Source organism: Arachis hypogaea, chromosome 2 (genome assembly GCF_003086295.3).
Source record: "Arachis hypogaea cultivar Tifrunner chromosome 2, arahy.Tifrunner.gnm2.J5K5, whole genome shotgun sequence".
Lineage (NCBI taxonomy): Eukaryota > Viridiplantae > Streptophyta > Magnoliopsida > Fabales > Fabaceae > Arachis > Arachis hypogaea.
Window position 1 is genome coordinate 17,678,765 of NC_092037.1, and position 15,757 is coordinate 17,694,521.

The following is a 15,757-nucleotide window of genomic DNA, read 5'->3' on the forward strand; positions in this document are numbered from 1 at the left end:
CAGCACGCAGGGGGCGTGCTTAGTCAGCACGCAGGGGGCGTGCTGACGTGGCGAAATCTCATTGGCCCATGACTGCACCACGTGGGGGGCGTGCTGACGTGGCGAAATCTGATTGGCCCGTGACTGCACCACGTGGGGGGCGTGCTGCGTCAGCACGCGGGGGCGTGCTGACGTGGCGAAACGTGATTGGTCCAAGTGTGAACCACGTGGGGGGCGTGGTAAGTTCACCGCTCTATATAAGGTAGAGCTCGATAGTGTTTTCCATACTGAGTGAGTGAGAGTTGAGTGTGTTGTGAGGATTCTTTGATGCTGTAGTTGGTGTAATGGAGGACACCGCAAATTTGGTGGTGTATCGTAATGGTGAGATAATACGTAATACTCATGAGGGAGTTAGATTTGTGTCACAAAATTCGTTTTCGTTTGTGGTTCCATGCACGATGACGTTAATGGAGCTGCAGAACGGCCTATGTCAAAGCATGGAGAATGGTACGTTAATGAGAGTGAGCAGAATTCTGTACCGAAATCCGGTGGTGGTTTTTGGTGGCCTAATACAGTTTGATACCATTCCGATCACGGATGAAGCGAGTATGCAGAATATGTTTCAAATTCACCGGCAGACTTATATGAGACACCCACAGATTGAGTTGTACGTTGAGTTTGAAGCTGAGGAGGTAGAAGCGGTCCAAAATGATATAGATGTAAATGATGATATAGCTGCAGTGTACGAAGGTATGAATAGTGACAGCGAAGAGGACTTCGAAGCCACTTATGAAGCCGGCGATGAAGATGAGGATGGTGATGTGGGAGTTGAGGCAGTAGTGGAGAATGTAGTGGTTCGTCCCTCGAGCAGTCAACCGATGGGCGTTCCACCTTTTATGTGTGAGTTGGATCTCGACGCGATGCATGCCCCCGAGTTTCCGGAATATGCAAACAGAGGTACGTGTTGACTAAATAAGAAGTTTTTGTTACTTTATACGTTGGAGTGTGCAATAAACGATGATTTCGGCTTTCTGTAGGTATTCCTGATCCTGAGGACGGAGAGTTCCGAATTGGAATGGAATACAGCTCTAGAAAGTCAGTCGTTGCAGCAATTAGAAGTTTCACTATATCTAGAGGAGTTGACTATGATGTGTTTGAGTCTGAGCCACAGACGTTCTATGCAAAATGCAAGATGTACGGGCGTGGATGTGACTGGCTTATCCGAGCCAGCTTGATACGGAGAAAAGGTTGTTGGGAGATACGCAGATACAACGGTAGGCACACGTGCACCATCGGAACGATTTCACAAGATCATTCCAAGTTGGACTCAGATACAGTTGCTGAGGCTATAAGGCCGTTGGTCGAGACGGACCCGTCCATCAAGGTGAAATCTATAATTGCGGAAGTCCAGTCAAGGTTCAACTATACCATCAGTTATCGAAAGGCTTGGTTGGCAAAGCAGAAGTCAGTTGCCATCGTTTTCGGTGATTGGGAGGAATCTTACCAAGCATTGCCGTGGTGGCTCTCGGTCATGGTGCAGAAGATTCCTGGTTCAGTTGTCCAAATAGAAACACGACCACTCTACAACGGGAACGAGGAGGCACAAGGTGTAAAAATACTTCATCGTGTATTTTGGAGTTTCAATCCATGCATTAGGGCATTCAGGCATTGCAAGCCCCTGGTTCAGGTTGACGGCACACACCTATACGGAAAATACAAAGGTACACTTCTAGTCGCTGTTGCACAAGATGGGAACCAGAACATTGTGCCTATCGCCTTTGCCTTGGTGGAAGGTGAGACAGCTGATGCGTGGCACTTCTTCCTCAGGAATCTGCGAACGTATGTTGTTAGAAAAGACGGTGTGGGTATGATCTCAGACCGGCATGAGTCAATACGGGCAGCAGTTAATCGTTCCGGTGGTGACTGGCAACCTCCAAGAGCATGGTGGATGTTTTGTATAAGACACATCGGCAGTAACTTCTTAAGGGCATTCAAAGTCCCTCACTTGCAGAAGCTTGTTGTCAATATAGGGTATTCAAGAACGGTGGAGGAGTACAATATCAACTATAAGAGGTTGGAAGAGCGAGGCGAGGCATATGCCAGGTGGTGCGATGCCATCGGACTCAGACATTGGGTATTGGCATTCGACGAGGGACATCGATGGGGCCATATGACAACAAACCTTGTGGAGTGTATTAACTCAGTGTTGAAGGGTGCCCGTAATCTACCTGTGTTGGCGCTGGTACGAGCAACATATTATAGGTTAAATGAACTCTTTACGCGGAAGAGTGCGGAGTCTCACGAACGCAAGCGTGCTGGATTTACGTATTCCGCATTTGCGCAACAGCGGATAGAAGCAAGTATGCAACAGGCTGGGAACATAGTTGTGCACCGGTTTGATAGAAGAAATGAGGTGTTTGAGGTGCGCGAAATGACTACTGGAAAGGTGTTAGTTGTTGATCTAGCGCGACGGACGTGTGACTGTGGGCACTTTCAGGTTGAACGGATACCATGTCGCCATGTTATTGCTTGCTGTGCTAACCAGCGTCTTGATTGGCAGTTGTATGTGCATGATGTGTACAAGATGACGGAACTTCGTAAGGTTTATAGGTTTGAGTTCACACCCTTAGGAGATCCTGAGACATGGCCTGCTTATGAGGGACCCACATTGGTCGCTAATCCCGCACAGAGGCGGACGTCTAAAGGCAGGCCCAAACTGACCCGATACCTGAATGAAATGGACTCACGTGACATGCGTGGTCCTCGGATATGCCGTCTCTGTGGGGCTCAGGGTCATAGTCGGAGTAGGTGTCCGCAGCGTGCTGGACCGAGTGGTGCTGGTCAGTAGTTTAGTTTACTCGTGTTTGTACTTTTTAGTTTGCATTTCGTCAGTTAGTGCTTTTATTATCATTCGTGTTTGTACTTTTTTATTTGTATTTTTTCAAATGAAGTCTATCCATTGATATCTAACTGTTTGCTTAATATTGTCATTAACTGATTTTCTTAAGTTAATATACAAAAAAGGGAACTACAGGTTACATAAGTTACCAAAGCAAACATTAAACACGAATTACATTAAATTAACTCTGAAAATAAAATCTAGATAACCTAAACCGAAGCTCACTTCTTTCCACCAAAGTACCTCAGTCCCTTACCCATAATGCCCAGACTGAACCGCGATGGAGTATACCTATCAGGTGGATTTCGCTCCGTCCGTAGGTCATATGGGTGACCTCGAACTGAGTCATCCACCCCCGGAGCTCCCGAACCACCTGCCTCTGTCAGAGCGGCCGAACCACCTGCATCTGTCGGAGCGGCCGAACCACCTGCATCTGTCGGAGCGGATGATCCAGGGTTGAACGTGTCAACAACTGTGTATGCCCGCTGACGATGCATAAAACCACTATCACATGATGCACTCGCTGACGTGCGGTCGGAAGTACGACCCTGCAAACCATGAGCCGTATCTACTGATGCCCTACGTGGATCAGCTGACACCGACAGTGAAGGGATACCACTGAAATCTGACCAGCCACCCAAACCAGCCTCTCTGCCACTGGAGAAGTCAAACCAATCTGTACCGGAAGGAATGGTAAGTACGGGATCATCATGATGGCCAGACGGACCGTGGTCACTGTGCTGAGAATGGTGGCTGCTCTGAGCGTGGGGGGTGTGCTCAGAGTGCTGAGAGTGGTGACTGGCCTGAGAGTGATGGCTACCATGACTGTAGGCCGGTGGCTATGGTATATAATAAGGAATCGGCTCAAACACTGCATGCTGTGGGGCAGGTGGCTGTGGTATATAATAAGGAATCGGCTCAAACACTGCATGCTGTGGGGGAGGTGGCTGTGGGGCAGGTGGCTGTGGGGCAGGTGGCTGTGGATGATGAGGAACGTAGGCCGTCAATCTCAACAGATGTCCATAGGAGCGTACGTACCATTCCCGATACTCTACCGTCGGGAAAAAATCCCAGGTCGGAGGGGGGTGCCGATCCCGCAGTCGACTGTGTTGCCTGTGGGCCCACTCCTCTATCCATGCCCCATGCAAAACTGTCCAGTTATGTAGCTGCACTCCACGTAGAACGACGCAATGCTGATCAACTGGAATATCTCTAACTGCCCCCGGAGGAGGTTGTGCATATCCATACTGACGCATCACTCGGTCCGCAGGGTGCCACTCGACACACTCGAATGACAACAACGGAGCAACGATGTCACACACCTCAAGATGGGGATATAAGTCGTCCGGAACGATCAATCCGTGATACGGCCGCCACTCAAACTGCCACAGTATTATTGGCATATTAGAACCCTAACAATAATGGATTGAAAAACGGAACAGCTAAAATATAACTATTTACCTCTTCCATGTAGTCTATGTCATGCCTGAATGTCTCTACGGTCTTCGATAACCACGCTGTAGTCCGTTCCGAATGACTCCACCTGACACATTATTAATCGAAAAAATTTAAATAAAACAGCATATGTCAAACATGCATCATGAATATAACACAAGACTAAAATAAGACTTATTACCTCTTGGCAACTGGTATCTCGGCGGGTGGAAGGGTTTGTCTCGGTACGGGAGCAAGAAACGGCATTCGCTCCCATGCCCAAACAAACAATAGATTCAGAGGGCCATCCATCTCCTTAGTATCATATCGTGATGCACGGCATAGTGCTCTGTAAAGATGAGCGAGACAAGCTGACCCCCAACTGTAAGCATGGATCTGCTCGAAATCGCGAAGCAATGGTAAATACTTCGCATGTGCATATGCGGTCGACTTGTCCGTGAATAGCGTCGACCCTAACAAACAGAATATATGACATCTGACGTATCTCCTGATGGACTCCTCAGTATTCAACGGCTCTGCATCTCTAATACGTCGAACCCAAGCCAACTTTATATAGGACTTCGCATTATGACTGACTGATGGCTCACGACCGAATATTGCTATGCCCTGATTTTGAACAAACTCGCTGCTACTATCTGTCCATCCACTGACAGGCTCTCCATCAATGGGTAGCCCGAATATATGAGCAACGTCCTCTAATGTCACTGTAACCTCACCGATTGGCAATACAAAGCTATGGGTTTCAGGCCTCCACCTTTCAACCAGAGCAGCTAACATGGGGTGAAATCCTCTTATGACTCCAATTCTGGAGACGTGGTAGAATCCCGTAGCGCGTAAGTGGTTCTCCACATTCGGATTCCACGTCTGCGGTGGATCCAGTTTACGCACCAACAAATTCCTGTTAGGCTGCATTAACAAAATTACATGTTACATTAATTAGATAATAATCCTTATAATATTATAATAATATATATTATACGGTACAATAATATAATAATATATATATGTATTCTACATAACATAATAAATAATATATATCATAAAAAAATAATAATATTATAAATAACATAATAATATTATAAATAATATAATAATATAATAATATTATAAATAATATTCTAATCATATAATAATATTATAAATAATATAATAATAAATATATATTATACTATACGATAATAATTCATACTGTTATAATATATTATTATTTTTTATACATTTTACATATTTAATTTATTATAATATTTACTTACTAAATTTTTTAATAACAATACAGTATAATATAATTTACTTACTAAATATATTATTATTATTATTATTATTATTATTTTATAAAAAATATTATTATATTTTTAAAATATTTAAAAATATACAGAATAATATTCTCAACACCAAAATATATATATGTATCATAAAAAAAATACATAAAAAATAAAATAATTTAAATACATCAAAAAAAAATTTATTTACTTACATAAATAGGATGATCCAGAAAGTTGATAATATGTTCTTCAGGCGCTAGATAATTACGTACCATTTTTTTTAATCCTTCAAACTAATATTCTTTTTATCTCCACATATAAACTTAACTCACCACTATTCACTACTACTTACTACCCTCCTCACTAATATTACCCCAACTCACTTCTTTCTCTCCTTCTCCCGTATATCTCCTCCACATACAATAACTCCCATTCCTTCAGCTATATTTCTTGAATGGGAGGAGAAGAAGCTCAATATATATACATGGAGTAACCACTGCGCTGCTTCCCGGGGTGGGGGGCTGTCTCCTGCATGCAGGCAGGACTGCAACACGCCCCCCGCGTGGTGCTGCATCGGGACTCCGCGCCTGCAACCCTGACGTACCACGCCCCTGGCGTGATGACTCACCACGCCCCCGGCGTGCTGCCATGTCAGCTACCACGCCCCCCGCGTGCTGCCGCTCTGGCTATCCACCTCATCCACCACGCCCCTGGCGTGCTGCAACGTGCCACTCCTGCTCAGCCACCACGCCCCCGGCGTGCTGCCAAGTGTCTCTCCCGCTCAGCCACCACGCCCCCGGCGTGTTGAGCTTGAGCTCCACCCTTCGGTAATTCCCCTCCTTAGCCAATATCCGGCCAATTCACCAACACTTCCTCCATATATAAAATAATTTCCGTCTTATTAGTATTAATTTATTAATGGTAATTTTTTTATATTTATTTTTTCTCACCTTCATAATACTCCGTACTCCGACAACGACCACTGAAGGATGGTGGCACATGCCTGCTGTCACATCAAACATAAATCAACGGCTTATATTCAACATGTACGGAATATCCAACGGTCATTATCAGTTCACTGAGGTTTCTCTCTCCTCTGCAACCATGTCCAGTTTGGTCGGGACCCCCTTATATATGGCAAAGACCCTCCTTTTACTTTCTCTCTCTTTCCCTCATCACTGTTCATTTGTCAAACCCAAAAGAAAAATAAATAATAAAAATAAAAACAAAAAAATCTCTTCTTCAGTTTTGTGGGGGATGTGTCACAGTGATGATAGATAAACCACAAAAGAGAGACACTTTACTACGTTCAACACACTTTCATTCACTTGCTGGCTTTTACCGCTGCTACTTGCTATTCTTGCAACCCTTTCATTTTTGCTTTATTATCTTTCTTCCTCTTTTTCTTTTCTTTTTTTTCTTCTTGTGTTCTTTTACTATTTCTGTTCCTTTCATGGAGATCTTGAGCAACATGTCACCAACTTTTTTGATGTTGTTGTTGGTGCAGCTTGGTTAATTCTGGATTGGGTTCAACTCATAGGTCATCATGTTCCATGCCTTTATTTGATTGAAATGTTTTTGTTGCAAACACTGATATAATATCCCCCTTTTGCAGTGAAGGATTGGATTGATTCTCTTCTAGCTAGTTGTTGGTTCTAGCTTCTCTTTTTTTCTTTTGGTGGTGAGGTTGTTAGTTCTATTAACTAGTTAACTACTACGGTGAATTGGTGAAGTTGTGCTTTCTTTTATGGATCCCATTGTTGAGTGATGTGTGTTTTTCTGGGGATGGAGTACATTGGCAAGTGGGAGGAATGTGAAGGCTATGAGAGGAATTGAGGGGGGTGGTGGTGGTTGAAATGAGTTAGGGTTCCATGTGTGTGTGTGTGATTACTGAAAACTTTGTCTTCAAAAGGAGGGAAAAGGGTAAAGCTTGATATGAAGCTTTCAACATCAGGGTTGCCTCAGCAGGGACAACATGAAGGTATCTATGCACTTTTGCATATTGAAAAAGAAACAGAAAATTTTATTACATGAATATTTCAAGTCTCTTTCAATGCCCCTTTTGTGTTTGTTTAAATGCCACTGTGAGTGTTTTCCTTTTTTCTCTTTTTTTGTGATAACCTGATTTATAGGAGGGGAGAAGAAGTGCTTGAATTCTGAGCTATGGCATGCATGTGCGGGTCCATTGGTGTCCCTACCAACTGCAGGGACTCGTGTGGTTTACTTCCCTCAGGGTCATAGTGAGCAGGTGCTTTATACTACATTGATTGTTTTGTGTATTTTCGTACTTGGGAAGGTGCATTGACTTTGGATTGAAAGCAATTCAATCTAGTTTCTTGTGGTTGATTATACATATGAATCAACATTGAACTGAACATGTGATGAACAATGATTCTAGGTTGCTGCCACAACTAACAGAGAAGTTGATGGCCACATACCGAATTACCCGAGCTTGCCTCCCCAGTTGATTTGCCAACTTCACAATGTCACGATGCATGTCGGTATTATGTCTTTAGCGACGATAGTTCAGTTACCTTTTCCTTCTTCCATTAGAGTAAACTTAGTCAACTAGAGTATGCATTAATTTTCCAGGCAGATGTTGAAACAGATGAAGTTTATGCCCAAATGACACTGCAGCCGTTGACTCCGGTATTTGTCGTTCTTTGACAACTTGTTTCACTTGTAATGAGGCTGTTTTATATTTCTAGAGTTGGAATTTGTGCTTTTGGTTATGCATTGCATGCAGCAAGAGCAGAAGGATACATTTCTTCCCATGGAATTGGGAGTTCCAAGTAAGCAGCCCTCAAATTATTTTTGCAAGACCTTAACTGCTAGTGACACCAGCACACATGGAGGGTTTTCTGTTCCGCGTCGTGCAGCTGAGAAAGTTTTCCCTCCGCTGGTAGTATCCATTGTATTTTCTTTGTGGGTTTCTCTTGTAGAATATAGATGCATTTCTCTTCTATATGGGTTGTACAGGATTTCTCATTGCAACCGCCTGCACAAGAACTAATTGCTAGAGATCTCCATGATGTTGAGTGGAAATTTCGTCATATTTTTAGGGGTAAGAGTTGTATTATTTCGTTCTTTTGACTGCAATGGCTTGCTATCTTATACTTCTACCATGTCCATGTGTGGATTTTCCCTTTTCTGTGGATAACAATAAAGCTAGCATGATAAAAAGATTGAAATATCTTCTGGAAGCATAGGTAGCTGTATGCTAGTAGGTTGTACTGATTCACATGTTTCCTATTAACTTATAGTTATATGATTTGCTTAATTGCTTTAATAACTTGCCTTTCTTGAAAGAACCTTTAATCATATATAGGATAGGGCCTGTTTTCTCCCCGGAAGACATGCCGGCAAACCAATACATCCTTCCTTTAGCATGTACGAACTTTGTGCTGTACTTGCTTGTGTGTATATTTGCATTGATTATCCCAGTATACACATTAAGATCTCTAGTTTAGAGTAGGGGCGCTGGAATCTTAAGGCAACTAAGCACTTTAATGTTACCAGCTATGGTATAAAATGATTTTAAAATTATATGTGCTCTCCTTTGACCATGAACTCGATTTATATTGCTAATGATCATGTGAGCAATTTATTCTGTACCATCCATGAGTTTTGCTGTTGTGTATGCCAAATGCATAACCTTAAAAATTATATATTATCAATTAGCACATGATCAGTTTATCTTAAAATCATGCCGATCTCTGATATTGTGAATCAATTAGGTTTCTCTAGAATACATCCTGTGAGGAACATAAATGATATCTAATTTTACAGTCTCTCCTACTGATTGTCATCCAATAGGAAATCAAATTGTACTAATACTCTATTAGGAAAGTCTATTTTCCCTTGTACACAAGAGGATTATGTCCAAATGTTATGGTGTTTTGTTGATCTGGAGTGAAAAAATCTGTGTATAGATAGAGCGTAGCAAGGTAATTTAGCTTTTGGTTTTACCCCTTGTCGAAACTATGCTACATTATCTCAGTGTGGAACTGAAGGAATTTATTTTATTTGGACTACTTATACAAATTACAAATAGAATAATGTGGCGAAACCAACTATTTAATTTGACAAATACATCCAAATAGCTAGATTGCCGGCACATATGTATATTCCATTAATTGCATCACTTCTGTTTACCCATTAAAATTGGACTTTTTAGTAGTGATGGCAGCCAAATTACCTTTTAACAAGGAATGTTGGCTTATAAAAAGGTAGCTCCAAATATTTGGTCTTCAGCATATGCTGGGCCTCTGTCGTTGAGGTATACATTTGTTTTTGTACATTATAACGGAAATTTCATTTTACCAATCCTCTGCTTGGGAGCACTTGATTTATTGTTTAAGAAAGCAGGCTTAACTACATAAATTGATGAAACTATCTGATTAAGGTGACATGTCTATTGCTTGCATGTCATTTCAGGACAGCCAAAGAGGCACCTTCTTACTACCGGCTGGAGTGTATTTGTTAGTGCCAAAAGACTTGTGGCAGGAGATTCTGTGCTTTTCATATGGTGTTTACTTTTACCTTTTTGTCAACTTAAATTTCCCCTTTGATGCTGCAGAAAGCTTGTTTACTGTTTCTATATGCATTTCCATTATTAGGAATGAAAAGAATCAGCTTCTTTTGGGAATACGTCGTGCCAATCGACCACAAACTGTAATGCCTTCTTCAGTTCTATCCAGTGATAGTATGCATATTGGGCTTCTTGCAGCAGCTGCCCATGCTGCAGCAACTAATAGCTGTTTCACGGTGTTCTATAATCCAAGGTTGTGAATGTTGCAATACATTTCATCTTCTGATGCCACCCTATTAGAAATTACAATGTTTTTTTGACAGTTCCGTCTTGGGCAGGGCTAGTCCATCCGAGTTCGTCATACCACTTTCAAAATATATCAAAGCTGTATACCATACACGTGTTTCTGTTGGTATGCGTTTCAGGATGCTTTTCGAGACCGAAGAATCAAGTGTCCGGAGGTACTTACAGCAATCAAATATATATTTTTGTTAGGATAAATATAGTTGAATGTATGATACAGGAGTAAAAAACAGCTTGCCTGAATGTTTGGCCCCTATTTGTATGGAGCACATGAACTTTTTATTTTGGAGGATTTTCCCTCAGATATGTTTAGAGATTGAAAAGTTTTCTTCATTGAAATAGTGTTTTTGCTTCTGTGCTTTTTTGTTTTCCAAAATTCATTTATGCTGTGTGGCATCATGCTACTTTTCTTTTACTTAGGCAGAAGTCACTTTTTCTTTTTGCAGGTACATGGGTACAATAACTGGAATAAGTGACTTGGATCCAGTTCGTTGGCCAAATTCTCATTGGCGATCTGTAAAGGTATATAAGATCACAATCTAATGCATAAAATTAGGCACATCATGCAATGTATTCGGTTGTTAAACCAAAGTTAATGCCATCTTGCAAATATAACCTTAAGGAATTGTACTGGTTATGCTATTGTAGCTTTCTTCTTTTGCAGCCATGTTTAAATACGTACAATGTTAAATGTCACAGTCAGGAAGATAAGGATAGGAATTCAATTGGCGTAAAGCTTCACAATTTGTGTTCCATGCCTTAAAGAGTGTCCTTGAAACTTCATAAGCTAGCAACTTTATGAGCAACCTTTTCTTCCTTCTTTACCTTGTAGGTTGGTTGGGATGAATCCACAGCAGGAGATAGGCAGCCAAGAGTATCACTATGGGAAATTGAGCCTTTAACAACATTCCCAATGTATCCGTCACTATTTCCGCTCAGATTGAAACGTCCATGGCATCCTGGCACCTCATCTTTTCTTGGTACTAGTTTTATTTCAGTTCTAGTTTTTCAAACTGTCTTCCACCTAATTGCAATATAGATGGTATAATATGACATCAATGCCATGGGTTATAGAAGAGATATCATTTCATTCTAAAGAGAAGAGACACTGATAAGATTTTGTAGTGTTACATTTAAATTTACATATTTCTTTTTTTCTTGCATACAAAAACAAAATATTTACTGATCCTCCCTGTCCCACAATTTTGTTTTCCTTGTTTGACAATGTATCTTCAAATGAAAAATAGTTAATATTGAATATTGAAATCAAATTAGCCACATTAGATTGTCCATGTGCTTCATGAACAAAACAAAAGGGATTGGATCTCTTTGTTCATATTTACTTAACAAAAGACGGTAATAACTTAATATTGAATATTGAGATCAAATTAGCCACATCAGGCCACATCAGATTTTCCATGATCTTCATTAACAAAATAAAAGGGGATTAGATCTCTTTGTATCATATTTACCTAACGAAAAAAAGTTCATGTTACAGATGGCAGAGATGACCCAACTAATGGGCTAATGTGGCTTAGAGGTGGACCTGGCGACCAAGGTCTGAATTCAATCAATTTTCAAAGTGTTGGAATGCTGCCATGGATGCAGCAGAGGCTTGATCCGGCTTTGCTTGGAAATGATCATAATCAGCAGTACCAAGCCATGTTGGCAGCTGGTTTGCAGAACATAGGGAGTGGAGAACTCTTGAGGCAACAAATGTTGAATTTCCAACAGCCTTTCAATTATCTTCATCAATCAGGAAATGTCAACACTTCTATCCAGCTTCAGCAGCAGCAGCAAACGATTCAGCAATCAGTGCCTTCTAATATCTTGCAGCCACAAGCACCAGTATTGGGAGAGAACATGACTCAGCAGCAGCTCTTTCAGAAATCGCACAACAACCGAGAAGACCATGCGGAGCAGCACACTTATCAAGATGCACTTCTAGTTCAGGGTGACCAGCTCCACCAAAGGCAACACTCTAGTTTGCCTTCGCCATCGTATTCAAAATCAGAGTTTGTAGATTCAAGCATGAAGTTTGAAGCATCAGGTTCACCAGGACAGAACATGCTTGGTTCACTTTGTCCTGAAGGGAGCAGCAATCTCTTGAATTTATCCAGAGGTGGTCATTCGATACCGACAGAACAGTCACCCCAACAATCATGGCCTGCAAAGTATACACCTATGCAGGTTAATGCTTTTGGCAACTCAATGTCACATGTGCAATATTCTGGAAAAGATATTGCAGTGGCATCACCACATCGTAATTCAGACACTCAGAATCCAACCCTCTTTGGAGTCAATATTGATTCATCCGGTCTTCTACTCCCTGCCACTGTCCCACATTATACGACTTCATCCGCTGATACCGATGCTTCAACAATGCCATTAGGGAATTCTGGATACCAGGGTCCTCTATATGCTTGTATGCAAGATTCATCTGAGTTAATGCAAAGTGCGGGACAAGTTGACCCCCAAAACCAGACACCAACCTTTGTCAAGGTTTGAGTCATACTATTACAACTAACTGCTGCTTTCTGAGTCATTTATAATATAGTTTTGTATTTTTACAGGTTTACAAATCAGGGTCAGTTGGGCGCTCGCTTGACATCTCCCGGTTCAGCAGCTATCATGAACTGCGAGAAGAGTTGGCTCAGATGTTTGGAATTGAGGGGAAGTTAGAAGACCCTCTTAGATCAGGCTGGCAGCTTGTATTCGTCGACAGGGAGAATGATATTCTTCTCCTTGGGGACGATCCGTGGGAGTAAGTACAACTTCATATTTACACAATTTAGTTTTGCTCAATGAATTTGTCTCATTCTATCCACAGCCCTTCACCTTAGCAAAACATGCAATGTTTATTTTATTGGCTTCGAATTCTTTTTGGTCCTTGTAAATATTGTGAATCTTGGTTTTGTTCCCAATGAAGTTTCTTTTTGGTTTCAATCCAAACATTTCAAGAGGTATTTGGTTTTGATACCTATAAAAATCCTCTTTTGATAATAGGTTAATACATATTGAAAAATAATAGGTTTTGATCCACAAAAGATTATGATAATTTGCTACTCTGAAAATATTATCTAAACCAAATTATCATAATTGTTAGAGACTTCAAACAATTATAGAATATTACTATAATATGGGGGACTAAGAAACAAACAAAATGATAGGAACGTAAACGAAATGTTTTTGAAAATATTTGGATCCAAACCAATTTTCTTTTTTTATAAGGACCATTAGAGGCTAAAAACTTATTTAAACCTTATTTATTTCATCTTATAAGATTTTCTTGACATTTTTCCTTCTTTGGTACGTGGATTTTCTGCATAACCTTTTATAGATCATTTGTCAACAATGTTTGGTATATCAAAATACTTTCACCTGAAGATATTCAAAAGATGGGAGATCAAGGCGTAGAATCTCGCGACAGTGCTCCCGGCCTACCATCAATAGGGGATTACTGAGATATTGAAAACTATCCCTTCAATTCCCACGGTCATGACATAAGTATCACATGCTTTGAACACTACTTTTAGACCAGAACTTGCATATCTAGATATGTTCTGTATTATCTATCTGTTCCACTTTCACCATCTTAATTACTTGGAGAGTTGATAAAATTTATGATAAGAAACTTAGGACAAACTATTTTTGTTTAATCAAGAGAATCTCAGGACAAAGATTTGTTCTACTAGTTTGTAACTTATGTACTGAATGCTAGAAATGTTAGTATTATTATTATCACTATTCACTACTGTACTATTTGGTAACTCTCTTGCATGAGCTAATTTTGTAGAAAGAAATCTAGAGAATGCTGAAAGGTTAGGTTATGTTTCATGTTATTTGTGGCATTGCGTCCCAATGGAATGGCCTTATAGCTTGGTTCAGATTTTACTCTTGATTTTGTGTATGCCATTCTTAGTTGTGATAGCTTCTCGAACGATCCATTTGGTGATTTTTTTTCTGAGTTTTAGACCTTTTTTAAGTATTAATCTTTGCCTGCTTTTACACACTAAAATTTCAGATTAGCCAGTTAGCAACCTATTCTGAACACTTGATTTTAGAATGTGTTTGGATAAATCATTTGAAGGGAATATATCTTTTAGGAGTATGTTAAATTTTTTATTTGGAAATCATTTGTTTGGATATTAATAGAAATAATTTTGAGATAATATTCAATTTGATTCCTGAACTTGCATGTAAGGCTCAATTTAGTCCTTCGAGTTTTAATTGTCTTTATTTAGTCCTCAAACTTTGTGAATATAACTTATGTTAGTCCTTGAAATAATTTTTAACATACAAACGTTAACGGAACACTGTCGTGAACAGTCGGACGTCACACTAAATTTTGTAAAATGATGTTTTAGTTTTGGCACTCAAATAATCCAAAAACATTGTAAATGGTGTTTATTAAAATTTTATCTAACAAAATAAGTGATACGATGCCCTTTTTGAACTATTTAAATGTCAAAATTAAAACTGCATTATTTTACAAGTTTTAACAGGACATCTGATAGTTTATAACAGCGCTTCATTAACATTTTCATACTAAAAATCGTCTCACGGACTAATATGAGGCACGTTTATAAACTTTGGGGACTAAATAGAGATAATTAAAATCTCAAGAACTAAATTGAGACTCGCGTGTAAGTTCAGAGACTAAATTGCTTAATAATTTTTCAGATTCTAATCATTTTTATAGAATATTTTATTTAATTCAAAACAAAGAATTTATAATCTCCTCACAGGAGAGAATGCAAAGGCTCGTGAGATTCTGTCGGAGTTGTACAAAGATGTTATTAACGTGTTGGAAAAGCATTTTAATTAGGGTGATTATCTATTCCAGTCCTTAGCAATTTTTTTTTTAGAAAGATCACAATCCTCCATAAAAACAAATCTCCCTTTCTGGCCTTTGATCTTTCCGTCAATGATTTATCAGGGGTTAATGGGACATGTTTTTATCAGGGGTTAATGGGACATGTTTAGGTGGCATGTGAAATTGTTAATTTGTGCTAATTAAAATTGATAGTTTTTTTTTTTTGGTTGGAATTTCGTCATCTTCCGGGATAATTGTCAAGAAGAGAAACTCTTGGGAGCTAGTAATTTTTAGTATTTTTAGTTATTATTTAACTAGTACAAATATTAAATTGTTATTTTACTAATTTATGTATGTAAATTCTGAAAAACGTGGATGCAAATTATATTAATTCATGGATGCAAATTGTATTGATTTATGTGTGCAAAATTCTAGTAAATATATGTGCAAATTATATATTTTTTGTGTACAAAATGTCTGTAAATATGGGTCCAAATTATTGTAGGCTAAGT

The 15,757-nt window shown here is 39.8% G+C and overlaps 2 protein-coding genes across 2 annotated transcripts; both read left to right on the forward strand.

Annotated features, from left to right (window-relative positions):
* Window positions 1-323: 323 nt before the first annotated feature.
* LOC112722629 (uncharacterized) lies at window positions 324-2,827 on the forward strand. Its single transcript, XM_025773727.1, has 2 exons — window positions 324-936; window positions 1,017-2,827. The coding sequence occupies exons 1-2, from the start codon at window positions 324-326 to the stop codon at window positions 2,825-2,827; spliced, it is 2,424 nt and encodes an 807-aa protein (XP_025629512.1).
* A 3,926-nt stretch (window positions 2,828-6,753) lies between these two features.
* On the forward strand, window positions 6,754-14,176 carry LOC112740492 (auxin response factor 8). Its single transcript, XM_025789178.3, has 15 exons — window positions 6,754-7,135; window positions 7,211-7,576; window positions 7,728-7,843; window positions 7,994-8,092; window positions 8,188-8,244; window positions 8,342-8,497; window positions 8,575-8,659; window positions 10,033-10,123; window positions 10,215-10,379; window positions 10,465-10,587; window positions 10,876-10,951; window positions 11,262-11,409; window positions 11,928-12,931; window positions 13,003-13,193; window positions 13,770-14,176. Exons 2-15 carry the CDS (start codon window positions 7,531-7,533, stop codon window positions 13,891-13,893), a joined length of 2,481 nt encoding a protein of 826 aa, XP_025644963.1. The 5' UTR covers window positions 6,754-7,135; window positions 7,211-7,530; the 3' UTR covers window positions 13,894-14,176.
* Window positions 14,177-15,757: the final 1,581 nt, after the last annotated feature.

Coding starts and splice junctions, on each gene's coding strand:
- LOC112722629 (XM_025773727.1), top strand. CDS start 324: ATGGAGGACACCGCAAATTTGGTGGTGTATCGTAATGGTGAGATAATA. Junction 937..1,016: donor TCCGGAATATGCAAACAGAG/GTACGTGTTGAC, acceptor GGCTTTCTGTAG/GTATTCCTGATCCTGAGGAC.
- LOC112740492 (XM_025789178.3), top strand. CDS start 7,531: ATGAAGCTTTCAACATCAGGGTTGCCTCAGCAGGGACAACATGAAG. Junction 8,498..8,574: donor AGAAAGTTTTCCCTCCGCTG/GTAGTATCCATT, acceptor TGGGTTGTACAG/GATTTCTCATTGCAACCGCC. Junction 10,380..10,464: donor ACGGTGTTCTATAATCCAAG/GTTGTGAATGTT, acceptor CGTCTTGGGCAG/GGCTAGTCCATCCGAGTTCG.